Source organism: Amblyraja radiata, chromosome 14, assembly GCF_010909765.2.
Source record: "Amblyraja radiata isolate CabotCenter1 chromosome 14, sAmbRad1.1.pri, whole genome shotgun sequence".
Taxonomy (NCBI): domain Eukaryota; kingdom Metazoa; phylum Chordata; class Chondrichthyes; order Rajiformes; family Rajidae; genus Amblyraja; species Amblyraja radiata.
Genome location: NC_045969.1, coordinates 20,638,758 through 20,661,187, shown reverse-complemented (window position 1 = coordinate 20,661,187; position 22,430 = coordinate 20,638,758). Strand labels below are relative to the sequence as shown.

Below are 22,430 nucleotides of genomic sequence, written 5' to 3'. Positions count from 1 at the left end.
CCCTCTCCTTACACTTCCTCCTTTGGGTTAACACAGCAACCATGCTTCAATAAATAACAATTTAACTAAATCATAGCGTGCCCCCAGGGATTTCAGCTGCTGGATTAGACGGTGAAGCTGGGGAGGTTCACCTCACAGAAGGTTTGAGAGAAGATCAGATAGAGGTGAAGAACATTGTGATAAGTTTAGACAAAGCAGATAAACGATGACTACTCCCACTGGTGGATGGTTCAAGTACTACAACATTGAATTGAAAGAAATTGGGCTAAAAATATATACAAATGTGGGAAAACCCATTTTTCCCTATTGTTATGTGGAAAGTGAATGGATCAGTGCTTTCAAGGACAAACAAAACTTTTGTTTTCTTTGGTAACATTGTGCATGTGCATATTCCTGGATTTTGTTTTAGGATGGAGGAACAATGTTAATGGAGGAAAGTGATGCACAAAATGCACTCTCCTGCACAAAGTTCTGTTTGTTTTATGTGGGGGTCGGGGGAAACTTTTTTTTCAGGTTCTTACCTTCCCGAAGAGGTGATCAAGTTTCGGATCACATTCACCGGGCTCTGCGGCCTACCATCGCTGGAGCGGGAAGCCGCCTCGGCCTGCCGTGAGCCCCACCGCGGGGCGCGGACCTACCATCGGAGCGGATCCCTACCCTGGGATAGCTCCCACCGAGGCCTGCGGACTTACCATCAAGGGCTCACAGTCTCGGGAGAGGCTAGTCGGGAGCTCCAACGCTGCAGAAGGTTCGTCCAGCCCCGACGCGAGGTTTGATCGCCCGGCGCAGGGGAGCTGACTTCCCCCAATGCGGGAGCTGAACTCCTCGATGCGGAGTGCCCGAACGCCGCTGGCTACGGAACTCAAGACCGTCCCGTCAACGAGGGGCTCGAGGCCCCCGACCAAGGAAGAACAACAAGGGAAGGACTTGAACTTTATTTTCGCCTTCCATCACAGTGAGGAATGTGTAGGAGTCACTGTGATGGATGTTTATGTTAAAATGTGTTTTTGAATCTGTTAGTTTTTTTAAATTGTATGACTGACCTGGCCAGTGATTTTCACTACACCAATTGGTGTATGTGACAATAAATGAACCTTATGAACCCTTATGAACCCTTGCTCAAGACATCCCAGCAAGTGGAAATACCTTGATGCATCCTCTGTCAATACATTTTAAGATCTTGCATGATTCAGTAATATCAATAAGACTTTATTGCCTTCCATCACAGTGAGGAATGTGGTGGAGCCGCTGTGTTGGGTGTTTATGTTCATTTTTATGTAGTTGTGTGTCTTGTTGCTTTTTTTGGTATGACCGTATGGCAAATTAAATTATTTGTATGTTGCAAAACATACTTGGCTAATAAATTACACGAGTTATGAGTTACGAGTTCTCTAAGCTCTAAAGAATGCAGACCCCATTTCTTCAATCTTGGAGCAGGGTCTCCACCTATTTCCCTCCACAGATGCTCTCTGATCCAGCAGTTTCTTCAGCAGTTTGTTTTATGTTTAAGATACAAGCATCTGTAATCTCTTGTGTCTTCTCTGTCTTTTGATTCATCCAACCAAAGTGCATCATCTCACACTTTCCTACACTAAACTTCATTTGCCAAGTTCTCACCCACTCACTCAACCTATCTATAGTCCTATTGCAGAGCCCAAATATGCTCATCCATTTGCGTCCTCCCACCTATTTTTGTGACATTTGCAAACTTGGATACCTTACATTCTGTTCCCAAAACCCAATGCAAAAAAAACCCTTCACATTGTTCATGGATGTACAAAAAAACAGACAAATTGTCCTTAAACAGGGCACAAGCCTGGAGAAAGTGATACAGCTTTACAACCTCAGTTTTCATTTCAAATTTCTTTAACTTTAATTTAATCCCCTGTGATGGCATAACATAAGCACTTGAGAGAGAATAATTTGTCGGTTTGAGGGAATGGGATTTACAGTAGCTCTATTAGTAGCTGGCACAGACTCAATGGGCAAAATGGCTACTTTATGTGCATTGACAATTCTATGGATTCTACTTAAAATCCAATTTGTCTATCAATTTTCTTGGCTGCAAAAATACTACTAGGTGCACCATCTGGTGGTAGAAGCTGAGATTACAAACCACTTTTGCAAATTTACTCTTCTGTGACTTAGCAGCAATTCTATCCTGCATATTGAAATTCCACAAAACCCATTTCTGATCTTCAAAGACTCTCATCTTCCACTCTGCCGTAGCAACTAAAGTGGCTGCTCACCTGACTAAAGGATTGGATTGTCCAAGTCAATGTTTTGGAATCAGATTGATAAGTGAATCAACCGCAGATAAGATGATTCCAGATGTCCCTGCCCCCTCATTGAAAGCCAGGGTATTGATGGAAAAGGGTTTATAACATCAACCTATATTTGATGTCATTACATTTTCAGTCTGGACCATATGATTTTTTTCTATTGCAGTTTCTATCGGGGCCAAAATGCAGTTAAAAAAAATCTATTTATTTTTGGATCTGAGTATCACAGGCACGGGCAGCATATAATTGTGACTTGAACACGCAGCAGTGTCAGTTCATGGTGGTACTCAGCCATTTCAAGAAGCAGCAGGTGGGAAGGATGTGCAGTCATATAGGGCAGTTCAGACAAGGATGGCAGATAACCTTCCCTAAAAGATGTCAGTGAACTAGGTGCATTTTCACAACAATCTGGTAGCTTGTATGGCCATCGTTACTAAGACTTGTCATCCTACCATTAAGCCTTTTCTGTATTCAGTTAGCTAGCTCCCCCTTGTTTCTACTCGATCTAACCTTCCGGAACAGCCTACTATGTGGAATTTTATCAAAGGCCTTGCTGAAGTCCATATAGACTATGTATATGACCCTGCCCTCATAAGCCTTCTTGGTTACTTCTTCAAAACACCCAATCAAATATGTCAGACATGATCTCCCATGCACAAGATCATCTGGACTATCCTGAGTCAACACCTATCTTTCCAAATGCGAGTATATCTCATCCCTCAGGATACTCTCCAGTAACTTGCCTACCACAGATGTTAGGCTCATTGGTCTACAGTTTCCAGAATTTACTTTCCAGCCCTTTTTAAATAGAGGCACAACATTGGCCATCTCCGGTGTTCCACTTCACCCGTGTTTAATGATGATTAATCTATCTCAGTCAGGATTTCCGTCAATTTCTTCCTGGACCTTGGTACCAGGAAGGCAACACACCATTCTGGACTTGCATTTGCTGCCACAGGAACTCGTGTCTGTTTCCCTAACTAATGAGTCCCCTCTCACTATTGCCCTGACTTCACCTGAACCAGCTGTGCCTCAGAACACGCTTGGTACAGCAGACCTAACTGCTACTGCTGCTCTCCTCTGATGAGTCATTCCCCCCACCAACAGTATCCAAAGGGGATACCTGTTTTTGAGGTGAACAGCTGCAGAAGATTCCTGCATTCTCTGCCTATTCTCTTTCTTGTTGTCACCCATCTACTTTGTGCCTGTACCTTAGGTGTAACCACCTCACTATAACTCCTATCTACGAAGCCCTCTGTTCCACGGACGATCTGAGAGTCATCCAGCCGCAGTTTCAGTTCCCTTACACGGTCAGTTGGGAACTGCAAACATTTCCCACAGGTGTATCCTCAGACACTGGAAATTTCCATGACTTTGCACATCCTGCAGAAGGAGCATACCATTGCCCTAACTGCCATCCCTATTGCACTGACCAGAGTTACAAAATAAGACCTTGCTGTCACCTTCCTCTCTGAAACCTCTCTATTCAAAGCCTCAACACATCCTCAAACACAGCATTTCACCTCAATATACAGCCTCTCTCCAAATGGCTGCTCCTGAATGGCCACTCCACCAGTGCCTATGTTTCTTTTCAGCACCATCAGGAACAATCACTCCAAACTCCAGCAGCAGGTTTTTAAGTCTGCCGTGCCTCTCAGCTGTTCATTCGACATGCATGTACAGCAGGAAGTGAAGAAAACGAATGGCATGTTGGACTTCATAACAAGAGGAGTTGAGTATAGGAGCAAAGAAGCCATTCTGCATTTGTATAGGGCCCTAGTGAGACCACACCTGGAGTATTGTGGGCAGTTTTGGTCCCCTAATTTGAGGAAGGACATTCTTGCTATTGAGGGAGTGCTGCGTAGGTTCACAAAATTAATTCCCAGGATGGCGGGACTGTCATATACTGAAAGGATGGAGCAGCTGGGCTTGTATACTCTGGAATTTAGAAGGATGAGAGGAGATCTTATTGAAACTTATAAGATTATGAAGGGTTTGGACACGCTAGAGGCAGGAAACATGTTCCCAATGTTGGGGGAGGGTGGTGGAGGCCGGTTCTCTGGATATTTTCAAGAGAGAGTTTAATAGAGCTCTTAAAGATAGCGGAGTCAGGGGATATGGGGAGAAGGCAGGAATGGGTTACTGATTGTGGATGATCAGCCATGATCACATTGAATGGCGGTGCTGGTTCGAAGGGCCGAATGGCCTACTCCTGCACCTATTGTCTATTGACAGTGAAACTAACCTGGCTTCACATTAATGTCCATAATTCCACTTTATTCTCCACTGCATTAATTGCTTTAATGGACAACATTTTATTTTTATTTCATGTGTCCCAAATGACTGAGTATTGGTAGCATTATTTGACTTTTTGCAATTTTTTTGCATTGATTGCAAATACTTCAATCAACCCTGTGGTATTGAAAAAATGTTGGTACTCCCCAAAACTCCATTCAGATATTACTGTATAATTAAAGGGCCATCATTTATGCTGCAGGCCGGTGGCGCGCAAAAATTTCATGCAGCACGAAATCCTGGCGCGCTGCGCGATACTGCGCGCAACTCCACACTCCTCCACGCCACTCCATATGCCCGTCCCGCGCTACCCACTCGCTACCAGGTCGCGTAAATGGCGCGCAAATGACGGCCAAGTGGGACAGGCCCTTAACTCTACAGGATTTCCTATCCCATGAGTAAATTATTTAGTTGAAGTCACTGAAATTTAAGACTGATTTACACTATGTCTGGATTCCCACCACTGGATAAATTGATTTGGTGATGTTAGTTGCGGAATAACATCTGGGTAAGGCATCAGAAAGAAACCCTGTTTTACTACAAATCAAGCAATGAGATCTTTAATGTCCATTGAAGACACTCAATGGAACCATGGTTTAATGTTCTAATTGAAAATACAACATCTCTAGATGTTCAGTACTCCCCCAGTGCCTGGCTAAAGTACGCCATGCAAAGGACAAAATCATATAGTCAGGTCTTTAGCCCTTACCTTAAACTGAAATAATTGAGTGCAAATTATTACTCCAGTGCTTACTTAGCCTAAAATCTGGCAGTATCAGGCTAACATTGCATTAATGCCCCACACTCCGATACCACCTTTCCCTTTCGTTCACCTTAGAAAGATGGATATACATCTCCATAAGTAGTCAGAATTTAACAAATGTAATTGGTTTACCTGTTCACTGAACTTGCTGAAATCTGCAAAATTCGGCTGCGGGACCTTCTCTTGCGGTTTGGCAGGCAGGTTATTGACCTTTGCATTAGCAGGAAAGGGAGCAATCTACAGAAAATAAAAAGGAAAGTTTTCTAACTGCGATCACCAATCTTCCAGGAATTCAAACAAGTCAAAACTTTTCTCACCTTTCCTCCCTTGGAAGCATTAAAATCTCACTATGGGCAGGAATATTGCCTTCAGCTACCCCTACTAACTGGTCAATTTTGGTGAATGGAAGCTATAAAGGATGATGACTGACCATCTGATGGTGCTGCATATCAAGGGCAAGTATAAACCGTACTTACAGTATACTCAATGTTCACAGAGACACAAATCTGACAAGAGTTGCAGGATTCCGATTGGAAAGACACATATTCCTGGAATAACTTAGTGGGTCAGGCAGCATTCCAAGAAAACATGAATAGGTGACGTTTCGGGGCAAGACCCTTATTCAGACTGAAGAGGGTCTGAAGCACTGACCCCAATCTGAATTTGCCATACCTACCCTTCATTTCAGAGGGTGTCCAATCCTAATTGCAGGACCTTTGCAGGCGGCTGCTACTGAGAGTAATTGAAAATCAAAGCACTGCAGATGCTGGAAATCTGAGATAAAAACAAAACTTCTGGAAAAACTCAACAGGTCAGGCAGTATTTGTGGAAAGAAGAAAGAGTTTATGTTTGAGGTTGAAAGGCTTCCGCTTCCCTAGCAACCTGAAACATTACCTTTGTTTTTCTGTTCACAGAAGCTGCCTGCCTGCTGCGATTCTATTTGTTGCTATCGAGAGCTACTGTATATTGGATACTGGCACTGTACTGATTTACATTCTACTTTTTGTATTAAAATGCTTTCTATGAATGGCACAACTAGACTCTCATCATGATCTTTTCAGATCTTAAACTGTTCTGTGCATTCTAAATGTAATACGGAGGAAGAATGTGTGTTGACAGGTGTATTGATAACCTAAACCCAGCTGTCAACTGAAGAATAAAGCAGAGGACAAACAAACACTTTACAATCAGGAATAGCAGCAGGGGGTGGTAAGCAAGTTTAAATTACAGAACACTTGAGAGATGCAGCTTAAGTCAGCAAATATAAAATGGAATTGGTAAAAGCCTCATAACCAGGTTTACATCTGCTCATTCAGAGAAGTAAAGAATCTGGAAAAATATTGAGGAAAAAACCCCTAATAAAACACTTAGTCTAAACAATCGCATATCTTTCCAAAGTCCTGAACTGCTAAAAGGTTCTTCGCATTTGCTTGAAGAAGTGTGTGTATGTGATGATTCTATCCAACAGTTTTTACATGACTCTTGGACATGTCGCGGTCAGTGCCAAGGCAGCACTGGCAGACACCTATTGTTGATTTGCAGGGAAGACGTCCTGATCTGTTTGACTGTGCATGTCTCTTTCTCAGCTCATTCACTGATAATGCAAATCATGACTCAGCACTTTGCTATACTGAATTTCATCTGTCACTTCTCTGCCCACTCTCCTAATCTGTCCCTACTGCAGAATCCTTGCTTCCTCTGTGCTGCCTGCCCCTCCACCTATTTTAGCATAATCTGCAAACATGGCCACAAAGCCTTCAATTTACTTATCCAAATCATTAATATACAACGTGAAGAGGTCCCAGCACCGACCCTTGCGGAACCCCACTAGTCACTGGCAGCAAACCAAAAAAAGCACCTTTTATTGCAACTCTTTGCCTTCTTCCATCCAGCCAACCTGCTATCCATGCTAGTATCTTCCCTTTAATACCATGGGGTCTCATCTTCTCTAGCAGCCTGACATGTGACACCTCATTGAAGGCCTCCTGAAAATCTAGGTAAACAACATCTACAGCCTCCCCTCCATCTGTCCTGCTGTTAACTTCCTCAAAGAATTCCAGCAGATACATCAAACAAGATCTTCCCTCCACAAAACCATGCTGACTTTGGCCTATTTTATCATGAACTTCTAAGTACTGCGTAACCTCATTCTTTATAATTGACTCTAAAATCTACCAACCACCAAAGTCAGGCTAACCAAGTTCAAATTTATTAGTCACATACACCTAGGTGTAGTGAAATTCTTTTTGCCAACCTACAGTTTCCACTCTTCTGCTTTGCTCCCTTCTTGTACACTATGATTGAATAGCAGAGCAGACTCGATGGGCCAAATGGCCTAATTCTGCTTCTATGTTTTATGGTCTAGTTAAAACCATCAAAGATAACAAAAAGAATCATCTCACATCTTGCCCGTAGCAGCTAGCATCTCTAATTCGGTTTAATGAGACTTGCCAGATGTGATCCTGTGCAGGCCCAAAAACCAAGTTTCCTGGCTTGAAAACACAAGAGACTGCAGATGCTGCAGTCTGGAGTAAAAAATAACAGGCCGCAAGAGGGCGGGTCAGGCAGCGTCTGTGGATAGAAATGGACTGATTACATTTTACATGAAAGGTTGGGACCATTCATAAGTCTGAAGAAGGATCAGAACCCGAAATATTGTCGATCCAATTCCCTCCACAGATGTTACCTGACCTGCTGAGTTCCTCCAGCAGTTTTTTTTTTTTTTCCGATCTTGAAAGTGGGGAAGTCTGCCAGGGTCCCCTTTGTCCTGTAGGACCATAGGAGGAGCCCATCAGTGTTCAGGGCAGTCGGCAATCCAGGTGGTAGGAGGAAAAATGCCCCCATATGCTTAAATCCACACCAGTGCTGGATGTTGGGACTTCCAAGAAGAAGTCCAGCTAAGTCCTGGTATTGAGGTGGAAGTTCAGGCTATTGCTGATACCCATGGCTGTACTGCAGACCATGCCTTACCTTGGCTATTGGAGGTCGTGGTGGGATGGCAGGTGGTGGCCGTAACCAACCGGATGTTACCACTAAAATGAAAAGAGATTCACAAATTGCAAATATTAACACTAATCAATTCACAAGCAAGTAATTGCTAACATCCAAAAACATAATATATCCATATAAGTCATGCTGATGGCATACAAACCCAAGAATTAACAAAGCACTTTCTCTATGGTGAGGTGCAGGTATAATGAACAATCTTGCTCGCAGCAATATCAAAGACACATGGGCACAAATACACAAAGAGAAAATTATACATCTATCTATACATAAAAGTCTCAACTTGTATGTATGTGTATGTGTGTGTGTATGTGTATGTCTGTTTTTGTATCTTTGTCAAAACGCTACGCGGTAGAGCTGAACATTTTCCACATTCTTAAACATTTTTCCCGTCCACACCATAATCAGGTTCCCTTCAGATTTCATGCTATATTATACGTTATTGATGATTAAAGTTTTAAAAAACCCAACTTTGAGAAGAATAACTAACTCTGCTTTGAGATTTTTCTGGCAGCTTCCAGTGATGACGTTACAATGGTATCTCAGTCATCCAATCACAATGGGATCTCATTTACATATGCTGCCAATGACGTCACAATGGGATTGTAGCCCTCCTAGCTCAAGCAGGTGCAAATGCATTTTTCTTAAAGTCACAGTACACTGAATTGTTTTTAAAGTTTAAAATGAGGGAGAGTGAATAAGGTGAAATGAGCAACCCCTGCACAGTTGGGGGCTATGGGTGAATGTTACAATATAGCGTTGAGGGAACGGGTTACAATGGGGCAAAGGATGAGTGATGGAAATGGGTTGTTTTGGGGGAACTGGTGAGTGGTGGATTATTGCGTTGAGGAAAAGGGACCCAATGGGTCCCACTTCTGTCATAACTTAGTAAATTATAAAAGTATGGAGATTGTGCAAAAATAACCAAGATATTAATGTACAAATACAAATTTAAAGTAGTGCAAGAGGTGGGCCGTTATGTTCCAATGTTACGGTATGATTAGAGTCGTGTAGGTTGATTCAAGAACCTTAAAGCTGTAGGAAAGCAGCTGTTCCTGAACCTGGTGGTGCGGGACTTCAAGCTTCCATACCTGCTCCCCAGTGGGAAGCTTTGAGAAGAGGGCATGGCCAGATGGGCAGTGATCCTTGATGATACAAGACGTCTTCTTGAGGCAGTGCCTCATATAGATGCTGTAATGGAGGGGAGGGCTGTGCCCGTGATGGACTGCTGTGTCCACCACTCTCTACAGCCTCTTGCATTCCCTGTGTGTTGGAATTACCTTACCAGGCATTGATACAACTGGTCAAGATACTTTCTATAGTACATCTATAAAGATTTGCTAGTGATGGACACATAACAAATTGCTTTAAACTTCTAAAAAAAGTTGACATGCTTTCATTGTGATTGCATCAGTTTACTGGGCCATGGATAGGCCATCCAAGATGTTAACGTTCAGGAATTTGAAGCTCCATCAATAATCCTAACAATAAAAATTAGCACTTGGTCCAACTTCCCCTTTCTGAAGTCCTTGAAAAGTTCCTTCACATTATGGACAATGAGCAAGGTTGTTGTTGAGGCACCACTCAACTAGGCGTTCCATCATTTTCTTGTACACTGATTCATCACCAGCAATAATTTAGCCAATTACAGTGATGTTGTCAGTGAATTTATAGATGGCATTAGAGCCTGTGTTTAGCCACAAAGTCACGGGTGTAAAGAGAGTAGAGCAGAGAACTAACCATGCAGCATTGAGGTGCACCTGCGTTGATGGTCAATAAGGAGATGCTGTTACTTGTCATTGTTAATGAGGAAGTCAAGGATGCAATGCAGAGTAGTGTTATAGCTACAGAGAAAGTACAGATAAAAATAAAGGCTGCAACAAGGTAGATTGGAAGATTGGGAATACATTCTCAGTTTAGGAGGGGTCCGTGATGGACTGGGTGGAAGGGCAGTTTGTGTGATGGACTGTGTATGGCACATAATGCAACATTGTGCTTAATGCAGAGCTGCCAAGTTTTGTCAGAGCATCTCAATATTCTAGTACCTGAAAATCAGTATTTTGCTGAGGAAATCAGTATTTTTACGCAATGCCATTTTGCTGAAATAAAAATGTTGATTTTTATGTGCAGTCATACCCATGTAAGAGTACAAGAATGCATAAGTTTGCTACCAATTGACATGCCTTCTACACACTTACTTGACAGTTGCCATCTCTTTGTATACTTCTGGTTGAACGGCTGCTTCCTGCTTTTAGCACCATATGATGATGTAGAAGCCATTTTGGAAGCCTCCCTCTCCCTCCCTCGCTCTCTCTCTTTCCCTCCTTCCTCCCTCTCCCTCCTTCCCTTTCTCTCTCCCACTCTCCCACCCTCCTTCTCTATCCCTCCCCCTTTCCCTCCCTCTCTTCCTCCCTCTCTCTTTCCTTTTATTCTCCCTCCCTCTTATTCCCTCCCTCCCTCGCACTCCTTCTCCCTTCCCGAACACTGTGACCCATAGCACTATGTGTAAAGGCAATAGCGCTCCAGCTGTTAGCGCTATAATTAGAACCCCTAGCGCTGTTCATTTAAATTCCCACGCGCTAAACTGTTTAGAGGCAGATCAAAGCTTACAAAAATAATCATCCAGACCTTGAAATTTAAAATACTAATAGATTTAATCTGCGATCATTTTTAGAGGTACAGTATGACTTTTTTATATCCTTGCATTTTTTAAGCAGCAAGTTGAAACAGGAAGTCGGGCCGATTTTTAATAAATCCGTATTTTACAAAGCAAATCCATACATCCGTATTCTTATCACATTTCCGTACAAAATACGGAAAATCCATACTACTTGGCAGCTCTGTTAATGCATCTACACAGTTCACAACTGATGTTAGTCTTTGTACAATGTCCACCTGGATCCTCGACTATGAAGTTGATTCACAAATATGTAATTAATAGCATTTAAACCCCACACAATGAAGCAAATCAGTACAGCAGAGATCAGCTCAACACCTGCACCTCACAGGTCATTAATTGCTTGCAGATTTGTTCATGATCAACTTAAGGGGGTCTAACTGAGCTGAAGACTTCAGTTACAGTATAAGTATAGGAGCAAGTCTGCATGTTCATTCTAATTAAAATTGCACTTTATAGCGGCACATTATAGTATTAGTCGTGATCCTGCTGTTCTTGCTGCACAACCAGAGGCTGCGTTTGGATTATTGTGTGCAGTTCTGGTCATCCCATTGCAAGGAAGGGCATGGAGGCTTTTCTACATCCTCTTCAAGGTTTAGCAGAATGCTGCCTGAACAAAGGGTATCAGTTATAAGGAGAGGTTAGACAACATTGGATTTGTTTCTCTGGAGTGTCAGAGGTTGAGGGGATACCTGATACATAAAATAATGAGTGGCTGAGATAGAGTAAACAGTTAGGATGTTTTTCCCGGGGTGGAAATGACTAAGACTGGAGGGATAGCTTTAATATCAGAGGGCAAAAGTTAAAAGGAGATGTGCTGGTGGCAGCATATATGATAGTAGCATTTAAGAACCACTTGGATAGGCACATGGATACGCAGGGAATGATATACTCAGAGTGTGTGTTTGTGTGTGTTCGTTGTTTATTATGGTATTACAGAGTACAACATTTACATTTCTGTTGTGTTTCTGCAAGTAAGAATTTAATTGTTCTGTTTGGGACTTATGACAATAAAAGAGTCTTGATTCTTGAATCTTGAAAGGGTCTGTGCTTTCTGGACTTTGGGAGAATTTCTCATACAAGATTTCTGCAGGGTTAAAGGAAGGGAGGAAGTTTTCCCTGACAAAGCTGTGTTAATATTGGTAACAATGGCAAACTAAGAGGTTTGCCATTGAAGACAGAAATAATAAGAAATTTCTTCACCTAATGTGTTGTGAATTTTTGGAATTCTCTACTGAAGATGGCTGCGAAAGCATTGGTACTCACTGTGCTTAAGATAGAGATCCATATTTATGGACCTGAAGGGAATCAGCAATTATGTATAGGTGATTGATAGCATTTAGGCGGAGTTGAAGAGTTGATGAGAATGTGGGGCGAATTAAAATGAATGGGAGTAACGTAATTGGAGTAGTGAGAGTTTCTACTCTCAATCAAATTGTGCTCAGAATTTCACTCCTGTTTTTATTTTAACTTATTTTCAATTCGTCAAATGTATCATCTGTTGTAAACCAATCCGATTGATCAGGGTCTTAGAAATAATTTTAAAAATGTTCTTAAGTGTGATTATATGGCAAATCCAACCAGCTGAAAATAGATTTTTTTTTAATTAAAATGGTTTAACTGGAACACTTAGTCTGACATTTGAGAGCACAGTATTCAATTTGCAACCAAATTTAAAAAGCAGATTTTCAGATGCTCTTTAAACATTTTTTTTTTAATGTCCCATTGTCTTAATGGAAAGGTTTAAATGTTTGCAAATTACTAGAAATTGAAGGTTTAGATATCGTTCAATGTTGTACGTGAAACAGGCAACTAAAGCAAACGACTTGAAATTCAATTTGTTTTAGATACGTTTATTTCTAGCTTGAAATACTTTGATTTTTTGCACTGATTTGATTCTCTTGGTTAAACCTGGTGCAGATGCCAAGACCTGACCAGTAAGACCAAATAGAACTTGCGTGTCGATCTACAAAAGACGATTTCACCAACTAAGTTATCAACTGATCTAAAGATACATCTAAATTGCACTGATTTGAAGTACAAGTGGAAGATAAGCAATGAAGGACATATGTATCATAAATCTTATCTTGACAGCTTTTAAGGACATATAATTTAAAGGTTATAATTACTAAGTTCCAAAAATATGCGGTTTCTAATGTTAAAAGCAGTCATGGTAAGTAAGCTCTTGCTGTTTCACGTAAAGTGCAGAATAACATTCATTTTTCATCTCATAAAAATAGATGGGACAATTCTATTCACTTAAGATACTATATGAAGGAAAGAAGTGCCATATCTTTCACAGCAAGGCCAATGGTTTGCACACAATGTGGGTTCACTGACCTTGACTGCCTTGCTGAAAAAGTTTATTTAGGTCCAGAGAAGATGCTCTCGAATGAGTTTTGGGTAGTCTTGGCGGTGGCGTTGGGGGAACTTCTCCTTTCTTAATAGCATTTTCAGCTGAGGTACTGGAGTATGATCTGCAATGGATAACTGTATTTTAACAAAGGTCAGTGGTTGAAGGGTTCTGCACAGACACAGATGTACTTGCCAACAGTTAACACTCAGCACCTAAAATGGAATCACTTGCTTTACTGCTATTTAATGATTCAATTATACTTTATTGTCACATGTACCTAGGTACAGTGAAATGCTTTGTTTTGCATACAACCCAGTAAAATCATGTAGCAGACCTCACCTAGACAGTGCACAAGTGTATTCCCCGTGTAATATTTTGCTCCACCGGATTTAATAGAATTGAATAACGTGGGACATTGAACAGACAGCCAAAGAGATACCATTAATTTCTCATGACAGCCCTACCCCAAATGTCAAAATTTGCAAAACGATGCATTACAACATAAATGTCTAATCCATCTGCCAGTCTCAGAATAGGCTTTAAAGAAAAGCAAAAAAAATCTAGAATAGTCAGGCAGACAGAACAACTACCCATTGTAGAGGGATTTGTCTAATAAACAAGTCTCATTCCAAGTACTAAATGACACAGCTAGCCTTTCAACTGATTTACACAACTCACTTAACTGGGTTGTTACATTTATTCAGCTTCTATTGGGACCCTGCCAAGGTTGGTAAATGCACTTGAGATGATAGTAAATCAGATAGATACTCTTAATAGGCAGAACATTGCAATACACCATGAAACTCATAAAAAATGCTATTATTTTAATAAACACAGATATTTAAAAATCTATTGAGGACAGATAAATTACCTGGGTCTTGTTTTTCTTTTCTGGCTGGATTCCAGTTCTCGACAACCTTCAGAAAACAGGAGGTTTTACAATAAGATACAGAAATAATGAACAAAACATAGCACGCTTTTTAATGATTAAAAACAATCAAGCATCAGAATCAAGTACTTTTATAAATATGTGCAAACTCAGCAAGAACGATCTATATTTCCCTGTGGGGATGGTAATGCTTTTATCTACAGGGCGGCACGGTGACGCAGCGGTAGAGTTGCTGCCTTACAGCGCTTGTAGCGCTCGAGACCCGGGTTCGATCCCGACTACAGGTGCTGCCTATACAAAGTTTGTACGTGTACCACGTGGGTTTTCTTTGAGATCCTTGGTTTCCTCCCACACTCCAAAGACGTACAGGTTTGTATGTTAATTGGCTGGTATAAGTATAAATTGTCCCTAGTGTGTGTGTAGGATAGTGTTCATGTGCAGGGATCGCTGGTTGGTCCGTCGGTGCGGACTCGTTGGGCCAAAGAGCCTATTTCTGCGCTGCATCTCTAAACTAAACTACGGGTTGCCCTATTGCTCCCTGCTTTCCCTCTACATACAAACCTTTACCACAAAGCTTCTTGGCAGGGAGAACATTTAATGTTGCATCCATCAGCGTGGCTCAGCAGGGTATGGAGGGATATGGATCATATGTAGGCTGATGAGATTAGTTTATCTTGGCATTATGTTCAACACAGACATAGTGGGCCGAAGGGCCTGTTCCTGTGTTATTCTATGTTCTATATTTTCAGATTCAGCACTGAAACTAAAAAAAAAGCTGATCATCATGAATAAATCCGTTTATCATAAGTTACCTTTACAATGAACAAACTGGACTAATCCAAGACTATAATAGTTTACTTGCAAAGCATTACAGAGAGGATTTTTTCTTTTTCTACTTCTGTTACGTTGTCGACTATTTTAAACATTCGTTTCCAGCTTTGTTTTAGCATCAATATAACATACATAATGTATTTAAATTACACAAAATGATCTCTATCTATGTAAATAACTCGTCCAAGAAATGGATAGAGTTGAAATGCACTGTGAATACGTAGTGCTTTTTTATTGCTAGTTTTTATTTAATCAAGGCTTGAAGGAGTTGGCAGATTACTCAGAACACAGACTAATTATTTCCCAAATGTAGTGGATATGATAATCTGAAACTAAGATGTAATAAAAATTCTATCGACAATTATATGGATTATTCCTGTAATTGGAATCTCAATTTAAAAGCAGTTATTTTCCTTGTTGCTAATACTTCACAATTCTGGCACTTAAACATACTGCTCATCACCACAATAAATTAATTAACATTAGGCAATGAGCCAAAGTTCAGCAGCAGACCAGTTTGCAGTTAATTAAAATTCTAAACAAATAATATGGTTTGGCGGTCTCAAGAACGACAACTGAACTTTTAAACGAATCTTTATTCGAAAATTCACTTTTCAGTAAACAGGTTCTCTCGACATGTCTGGCCACATCGGTGGCCAGTGCTGAACTGCCGCGCGAAAGCAAAACCGCGCAAAAACAAGCAGCCCCTCCCGAGTCACGTGACCGCGGCTTCTGAACGCCGGGTTTGATACCTGTGTGCGCCAGTAGGCGCCGCTACAATGGGTTCATTGCACTGCAGCTCTATTGTCAGTCATATGGTCAAGTATGGGAGGAGTTGTCTGATTTTTCAGAACATAGACTAGTTATTCCCAACATTTGGTGGATTTGCCCATTAAAGTATAAAGAAAGTGGATTTACATAGGACAGTACAGCACTTGATTAGTACAGGTGTCAGAGGTTATGGGGAGAGGGAAGGAGAATGGGGTTAGGGGGGAGAGATAGATCAGCCATGACTGAACTTGATGGCTTGAAGTAGACTTGATGGGTCGAATGGCTTAATTCTACTGCTATTCCTTATGACCTTATGGAACAGGTCCTTTGGCCCACAATATCTGTGCCAAACATGATGCCTAGATAAATTCTTATCTGCCTGCACATGATCCACATTCCTCGATTTCCTGCATATCAATGTGTGTATCCAAAAGCTTCTTAAATATCACTATCATATCTGCCTCCACCACCACCTGTGGCAGCATGTTCCAGGTACCCACCATCCTCTGTGTAAAATCTTGCCCCACAAATCCCCTTTAAACTTTGCCAGCAGGGGGTTCCAGAATTAACTTTTTGCTCGAGGAGTTTAGATTATTGTACATTGACCCATATTAAAATCCGCCTCCCACCCATGAACCAAGTTGCCTATATTTCTCTGGCCCTGTTGAATTATCTTACATTTTACATGATGTGACTGAGAAATAGATTTCATTTTCCATAGGTTTGTACGTTACAGGAGCAGAATTAGGCCATTTGGTCCATCAAGTCTACTCTGCCATTCAATCATGTCTGATCTATCTTTCCCTCTCAATCCCATTCTCCTGCCTTTTCCCCATAACCCCTGACACCTGTACTAATCGAGAATCTATCAATCTCCGCCATACAAATATCCATTGACTTGGCCTCCACAGTCTTCTGTGGCAAAGAATTCCGCAGATTCACCACTCTCTGACTAAATAAATTCCTCCTCATCTCCTTTCTAAAGGTACGTCCTTTTATTCTGAGACTATGGTCTTTGATCCCAGACTCTCCCACTAGTGGAAACATCCTTCTCCACATCCACTCTATCCAGGCCTTTCACTATTTGGTAGGTTTCAATAAGGTGCCCTCTCATCCTTCTGAACTCCAGTGAGTGCAGGCTCAGTGCCGTCAAACGCTTATCATATGTTAACCCAATAATTCCTGGGATCATTCTCGTAAACATCCTCTGGATCCTCTCCAACGCCAGCACATCCGGATATGGGGCTCAAAACTGCTCACAATAGTCCAAATGTGGTCTGATCAGTTGCCCTGTAAAGCCTCAGCATCACATCCCGGTTTTTATATTCTTGTCCTCTCGATATAAATGCTAGCATTGCATTTGCCTTCTTTACTACCGATTCGACTTGCAAATTAACTTTTTGGGAAACCTGCACCAGCACTCCCATGTCGCTTTGCACCTTTGGTTTCTGAATTCTCCCCCCATTTAGAAAATAGTCTACGCCTTTATTCCTACTACCAAAATGCATGACTCCACACTTTGCTACACTCTATTTGCCGCTTCTTTGCCCACTATCCAACCTGTCCAAGTCTTTCTGCAGAGTTCTGCTTTCTCTACACTATCTGCTCCTCCACCTTTCTTCGTATCATCTGCAAACTTGACCACAAAGCATTCAATTCCATCATCTAAATATACAACTTGAAGAGTAGTGGCCCCAGCATGGACCTTCTGTGAACGCCACTAGTCACTAGCAGCCCACCAGAAAAGGCCCCTTTATACCCCCCACTCTTTGCTTTCTGCCACCTCAGAGGGTAAGGAATGATCATTGCTAAATATATTCAAGGCTGAAATCAATGGGACATGAGGGAATCAAGGAAAGTGGGAAAGGATGAGAAAATGGGCAAGAATCTGACCTTCTGTTACTGAATAGCAGTGGACAATTGAGGAATCAGATGCTGAAGGAGGGTATACGTTGCTTATTTTATTACTTTTAATATTTTTTAGTTGTCACTGATCAAATGGTTTTACTGAGTGTTTGTCCAGGAGAAGAACCAGGTCATCTAGTTCAAATGGAAGCACATTGTTTTATCCTGTGCATGTTATTTAATTCCAGGAAACTATATTCCAGATCAACATAACTATTCACAATATGACTGCAGGATCTGACAGGTAACCAGGTGTGGTGATTTTGGCCAGAGAAAAGGAGTAAAGCAAAACTAAATATAGTGATTAAAACATAGTTTAACATAGGTTAACAATTATTTATTACTGTCTACTATGATTTAGTCAAGCTGTGCGAAAATATAATTAACTGAAAATTATAGTCAGTCTATCAGGCTTCTAATAATGTTCTAATATATAGACCATCATCAGGTTTGGTGGAGTGTTACCTTCATAGAGACCCATGATATTGAAAAATCAGAGACTGTATGTAAAATACTGTAATTTGTTAAGTGGTTCAATTGAACCAATGTTGAATAATTGATCCAGATTGTGTTACAGAACCATCCATCAGGAGTGATCTCAAAAAGCTTACATTGGAACTTTTTCCAAATATCATCTTAAACTTGAATTAACTATTAGATGATTTACTTAATTACCTGAGCCAATAATTTCAAATGCTATGAGGTTCTATCTATTTCTTATAAATCCCACTGCTCATACAAACACAAATTACATCAATTGTTCCTTCACACTGGAGTAAGCATCATGCTGTATTCAAAAGTTGAATATAAATTAAATATTAAAACATGAAATCAGGGATGTCTCAAAACATAATTATTTGCAACTTGTGGTACAGGGCACAGCTGGTAGAGGGCAGCATAGTGGCTCAGCTGGTAGAACTGCTGCCTCACAATGTTACAATCCCGGGTTCAATCCTGGCCTCGGGTGCTGTCTACGTGGAGTTTGTGTGTTCTTTGTGACTGCATGGGTTTCCTCAGGGAGCTCCGGTCTACTCCCACATCCTAAAGACATGCGTTTGTGGAATAATTGAGCTCTGTAAATTGACCCTAGTGTGCAGGGAGTGGATGAGAAAATGATATAACATAGAACCAGTGTGAATGGGTGATCTATGGTCAACAAGGACACAGAAGGCTGAAGAGCATGTTTCCATACTGTATCTCTAAACTAAACTAAACCAATCCAAGTTTGTTGATGTCTAAAACTAAGTTTGGTCTTCCCCTTTTTCACAGATGCCCTCGGTCAACCTCACTGCCACCAATTGTAATGATTTTAGAGTGGAACACCTAATCAATGGGACGTGAACAATTAATCATCACATATTAATGTCCATTGCATCGCTTTGTTAGAGAGGTTGAGATTGTGGGGGACAGGTACTTTCAATTTTCTTCAATCATTCTTACAATCTTATCCTTCTCTCGGGTACTTGCCTGCTTTAGATAAGATGAATGCATCTTCCGTTACTTGGCATTCTTCTGGTATTTGTTTCGAAGCTGCATCTCTGCTTAGAGTTAAATCTGTAAAATAAACATAAATGTTATTACAGTTTGTCTATCACATTTCCTCAGCCCTACCAGGCAATTCTATTCCTTATTTTGTGTCCTTCATGTGGCAAGACAAGAAGCCATTTGATGGAAATTATTAAGATTTGTGCAGATAAGTTAGCTTCTCTTAATTTTTTTCTCAGTCCAGGATTCCTCCTCGTGTTGTCCAGGAAAAGAAATGAAATTGTGGGAAATGCTCTAAATAGTATTTTTGATCGGTTTAACACAAAGATGCTAGATTGTAATTCTTCTAAAATTTGACCTGGTCTATTTTCTCCCAAGATAATTAGAACTCCCAATCATAACATTTCTGGTGCATGAATTTGATTAATGGATGACAAGTTTGGAATTTCATCAAAAATACATATTACTTTAACATGTTAATTTGCTATTTTTAGTGAAACTATTTTCCATATTTTGGTCTAAGTAGATATCACTTTTTAACAGGAAGATCACAACTTGAAGATCTTGTGTGCATTCCACCTTAGTTTATTTTCTTACCTGATTCAACAATGTTGGTGCCCATCATACTTAAGAAATCAAGTAAAATCTCTCTCAAACATCTTAGCAAACTATCAAACCTGACAAATCTTGACTTTATGTCAAACCCATGTGGATAAGCTGACCTTAACTAAGCTGTAAGGAAATAAATCAGGGCAATAAACCACTTCTGATGATCACATGCAGGCACTCGTGTTAGAATGCTAAAGATGATACCCACTTGAACAGACAGTAGGTGACACACATTAGCCAGGCTCATAAGTGAAGAGAGATTATCGAACAAACATGCAAAATAGCTGGGCAGAAGAGAAAATACGTTGAAAAATGTAGAAAAAAATTTAACTAAGAAATTGTCCCACTTATCTCCTGAAGTCAGTGAGTTGAGAAACAATTAAAAAAATTCCAGGGTTCTTATCCTGGCATTCGTGACTGATCTTAGTCATATTGATACATTCGCTTTGATGTTTAATTGGGAAGAATGAACGAGGAAAAGGTAAGGGTTGGGGTGTTGAAAAGGTGGGCAAGCATCTCCTCAACATAATTATGAAGAATTACATGTAGGTTATACTTGCGGTTGAGATTATTTAAGGATATAGACCAGAGAGTTACAAATCCAAAAACAATTCCGACAAAGCAGAGCAAATTGTGCTTCATAGCTCCAGCTACTCAGGTTAATTCCTGACCTCGGATGCTCTTTATGTGGTAAACATAGGTGGGTTGCTTTCAGATATCCAGTTTCCTTCTGCACCTCAAAGATACATGGATGGGAAATTAAAGGTAGACATAAATGCTGGAGAAACTCCACGGGTGAGGCAACATCTATGGAGCAAAGGAAATAGGCAATGTTTCGGGTCAAGACCCTTCTTCAGACGCACATCCTTGCCCCCGCACATCCACCAACAGAGATTGGGCCCGGAGGAAATTAGTTGGCCACTGCAAATTGCTCCTGCTGGAGGTGGGAGTAAGGAGAAATAAGGAAGAATCAATGGGAAAGAGAGGATTAGAAGCATATGAGGAAGAATAGGAAAGATGGAAACATCCAGAGAACCAGTATGAAAAATGAAACTTAATATGTAAATACATCCAATAGCTGGTCCTCATTATAGACAATAGACAATAGGTGCAGGAGTAAGCCACTTGGCCCTTCGAGCCACCACCACACACATATTATGCAAGGACAAATAAAACTACTGTCATGCAGAATCTAACCCTCTTAATGTTCACTCTCCTGTACCTTTTGGATTTATTCACTGAAATCACAAATGGTGGAAATTGCCACGGACAAAATATTTTGTCCACTCCTCAGACATATTGATCATTCTCTTTTGTAAGAACACCAGCAAATAAGAGTAGACCACTCAGCACTTCTAGCCTACCCTGCCCACCCCGATCTGCCAGAGGCCTCAATTCCTCTTCTACACCAATTCCTCCATCTCTGGGGTAGAGAATTCCAAAGATTCTCTGACAGAGGAAATTATTATACAACTCAGCTTTAAATCACCAGTTATTATGTCCCCTTGCAAGAGTCACGTCGAACAGTCGAAACACCCTCAAGGTTCAACCGTCATTCACCCTTACAATCTTATATATTTCGAAGAGATCAACCCTTATTCCTCTCAACTGTTTTATTACGTGCTTTGTTTCCTCCATGGGATCCTCTATAAGAAAGTCTAACTGACGATATTTGTTCCCTGTGAGGTGGTGGATCAATAAAATTACACAAAATCATAATAGCGCTGAAAGAATTTAAATGTTTATACCTGGCTTGTCCTTGAAGAAGTGCAGTTCTGGTGGCTGAAGGGGACTGGCAGGTAATGTGGCAGGCAGTGATTCAGCTGCAACATTCTCCTGTTTTTGGTTGAAACAAAAAATTGGAACACTCATTGCTTTCTTGTCACAATTCCAACAAAATCATGCAGAGATCCCAGTAATGTCAAATCCTACTGGAAAGATATTGCTTGGTTTGGAAACACATCCAGAATAATGAAAATTAAGGGGGGGAAAAAGTAGCAAGGGGAAAAAAAGGCCCTTTCCCCAGACTCTCAGTCTGAAGAAGGGTCTTGACCTGAAACATCACCTATTCCTTTTCTCCAGATGCTGTCTGACCCACTGAGTCACTCCAGCTTTTTGTGTCTATCTTAGCATAAATTAATACAAGTTTATTCTGGCTTTTGGTATAGTTCAACATACAACAGAGGACAGAATAAGCGTCTGAAGAAGGGTCTCGACCTGTAACGTCGCCTATTTCCTACGCTCCATAGATGCTGCCTCACACGCTGAGTTTTTCCAGCATTTTTGTCTACCACAGAATTAGCCAGGATCCCCCAGTGCTTACTTCATCAAGGAAAAAGGTCCAATAATGTTTAATAAAAAATAGTGCACGTATCCAGTATCTGCAAGATGCCTCAAAGCATTTCACACATAATTATCCTAATGGTAAGCAAGGTGACAGCGAATGTATATACACAAATTTGTTTTTTGTCATAATGGGTGAAACTGGGATCAGGATCCCTTTTCAGCACGTGACAATCTCCCGCTACTCCCGTCACTGGATCTTCTTCCTCCTACACCAA

The 22,430-nt window shown here is 40.9% G+C and overlaps 1 protein-coding gene across 1 annotated transcript in view; it reads right to left on the bottom strand.

Annotated features, from left to right (window-relative positions):
* The window catches only part of reps2 (RALBP1 associated Eps domain containing 2), a 132,788-nt gene that overhangs the window by 20,393 nt on the left and 89,965 nt on the right, over nt 1-22,430 (bottom strand). The window contains exons 10-15 of the mRNA XM_033032735.1: nt 21,618-21,705; nt 19,243-19,329; nt 14,251-14,296; nt 13,364-13,500; nt 8,311-8,372; nt 5,473-5,577 (exon numbers count right to left, since the gene is read on the bottom strand). Of these exons, the coding sequence (XP_032888626.1) occupies nt 5,473-5,577; nt 8,311-8,372; nt 13,364-13,500; nt 14,251-14,296; nt 19,243-19,329; nt 21,618-21,705 (525 nt within the window). The remainder of the gene's footprint in view (nt 1-5,472; nt 5,578-8,310; nt 8,373-13,363; nt 13,501-14,250; nt 14,297-19,242; nt 19,330-21,617; nt 21,706-22,430) is intronic.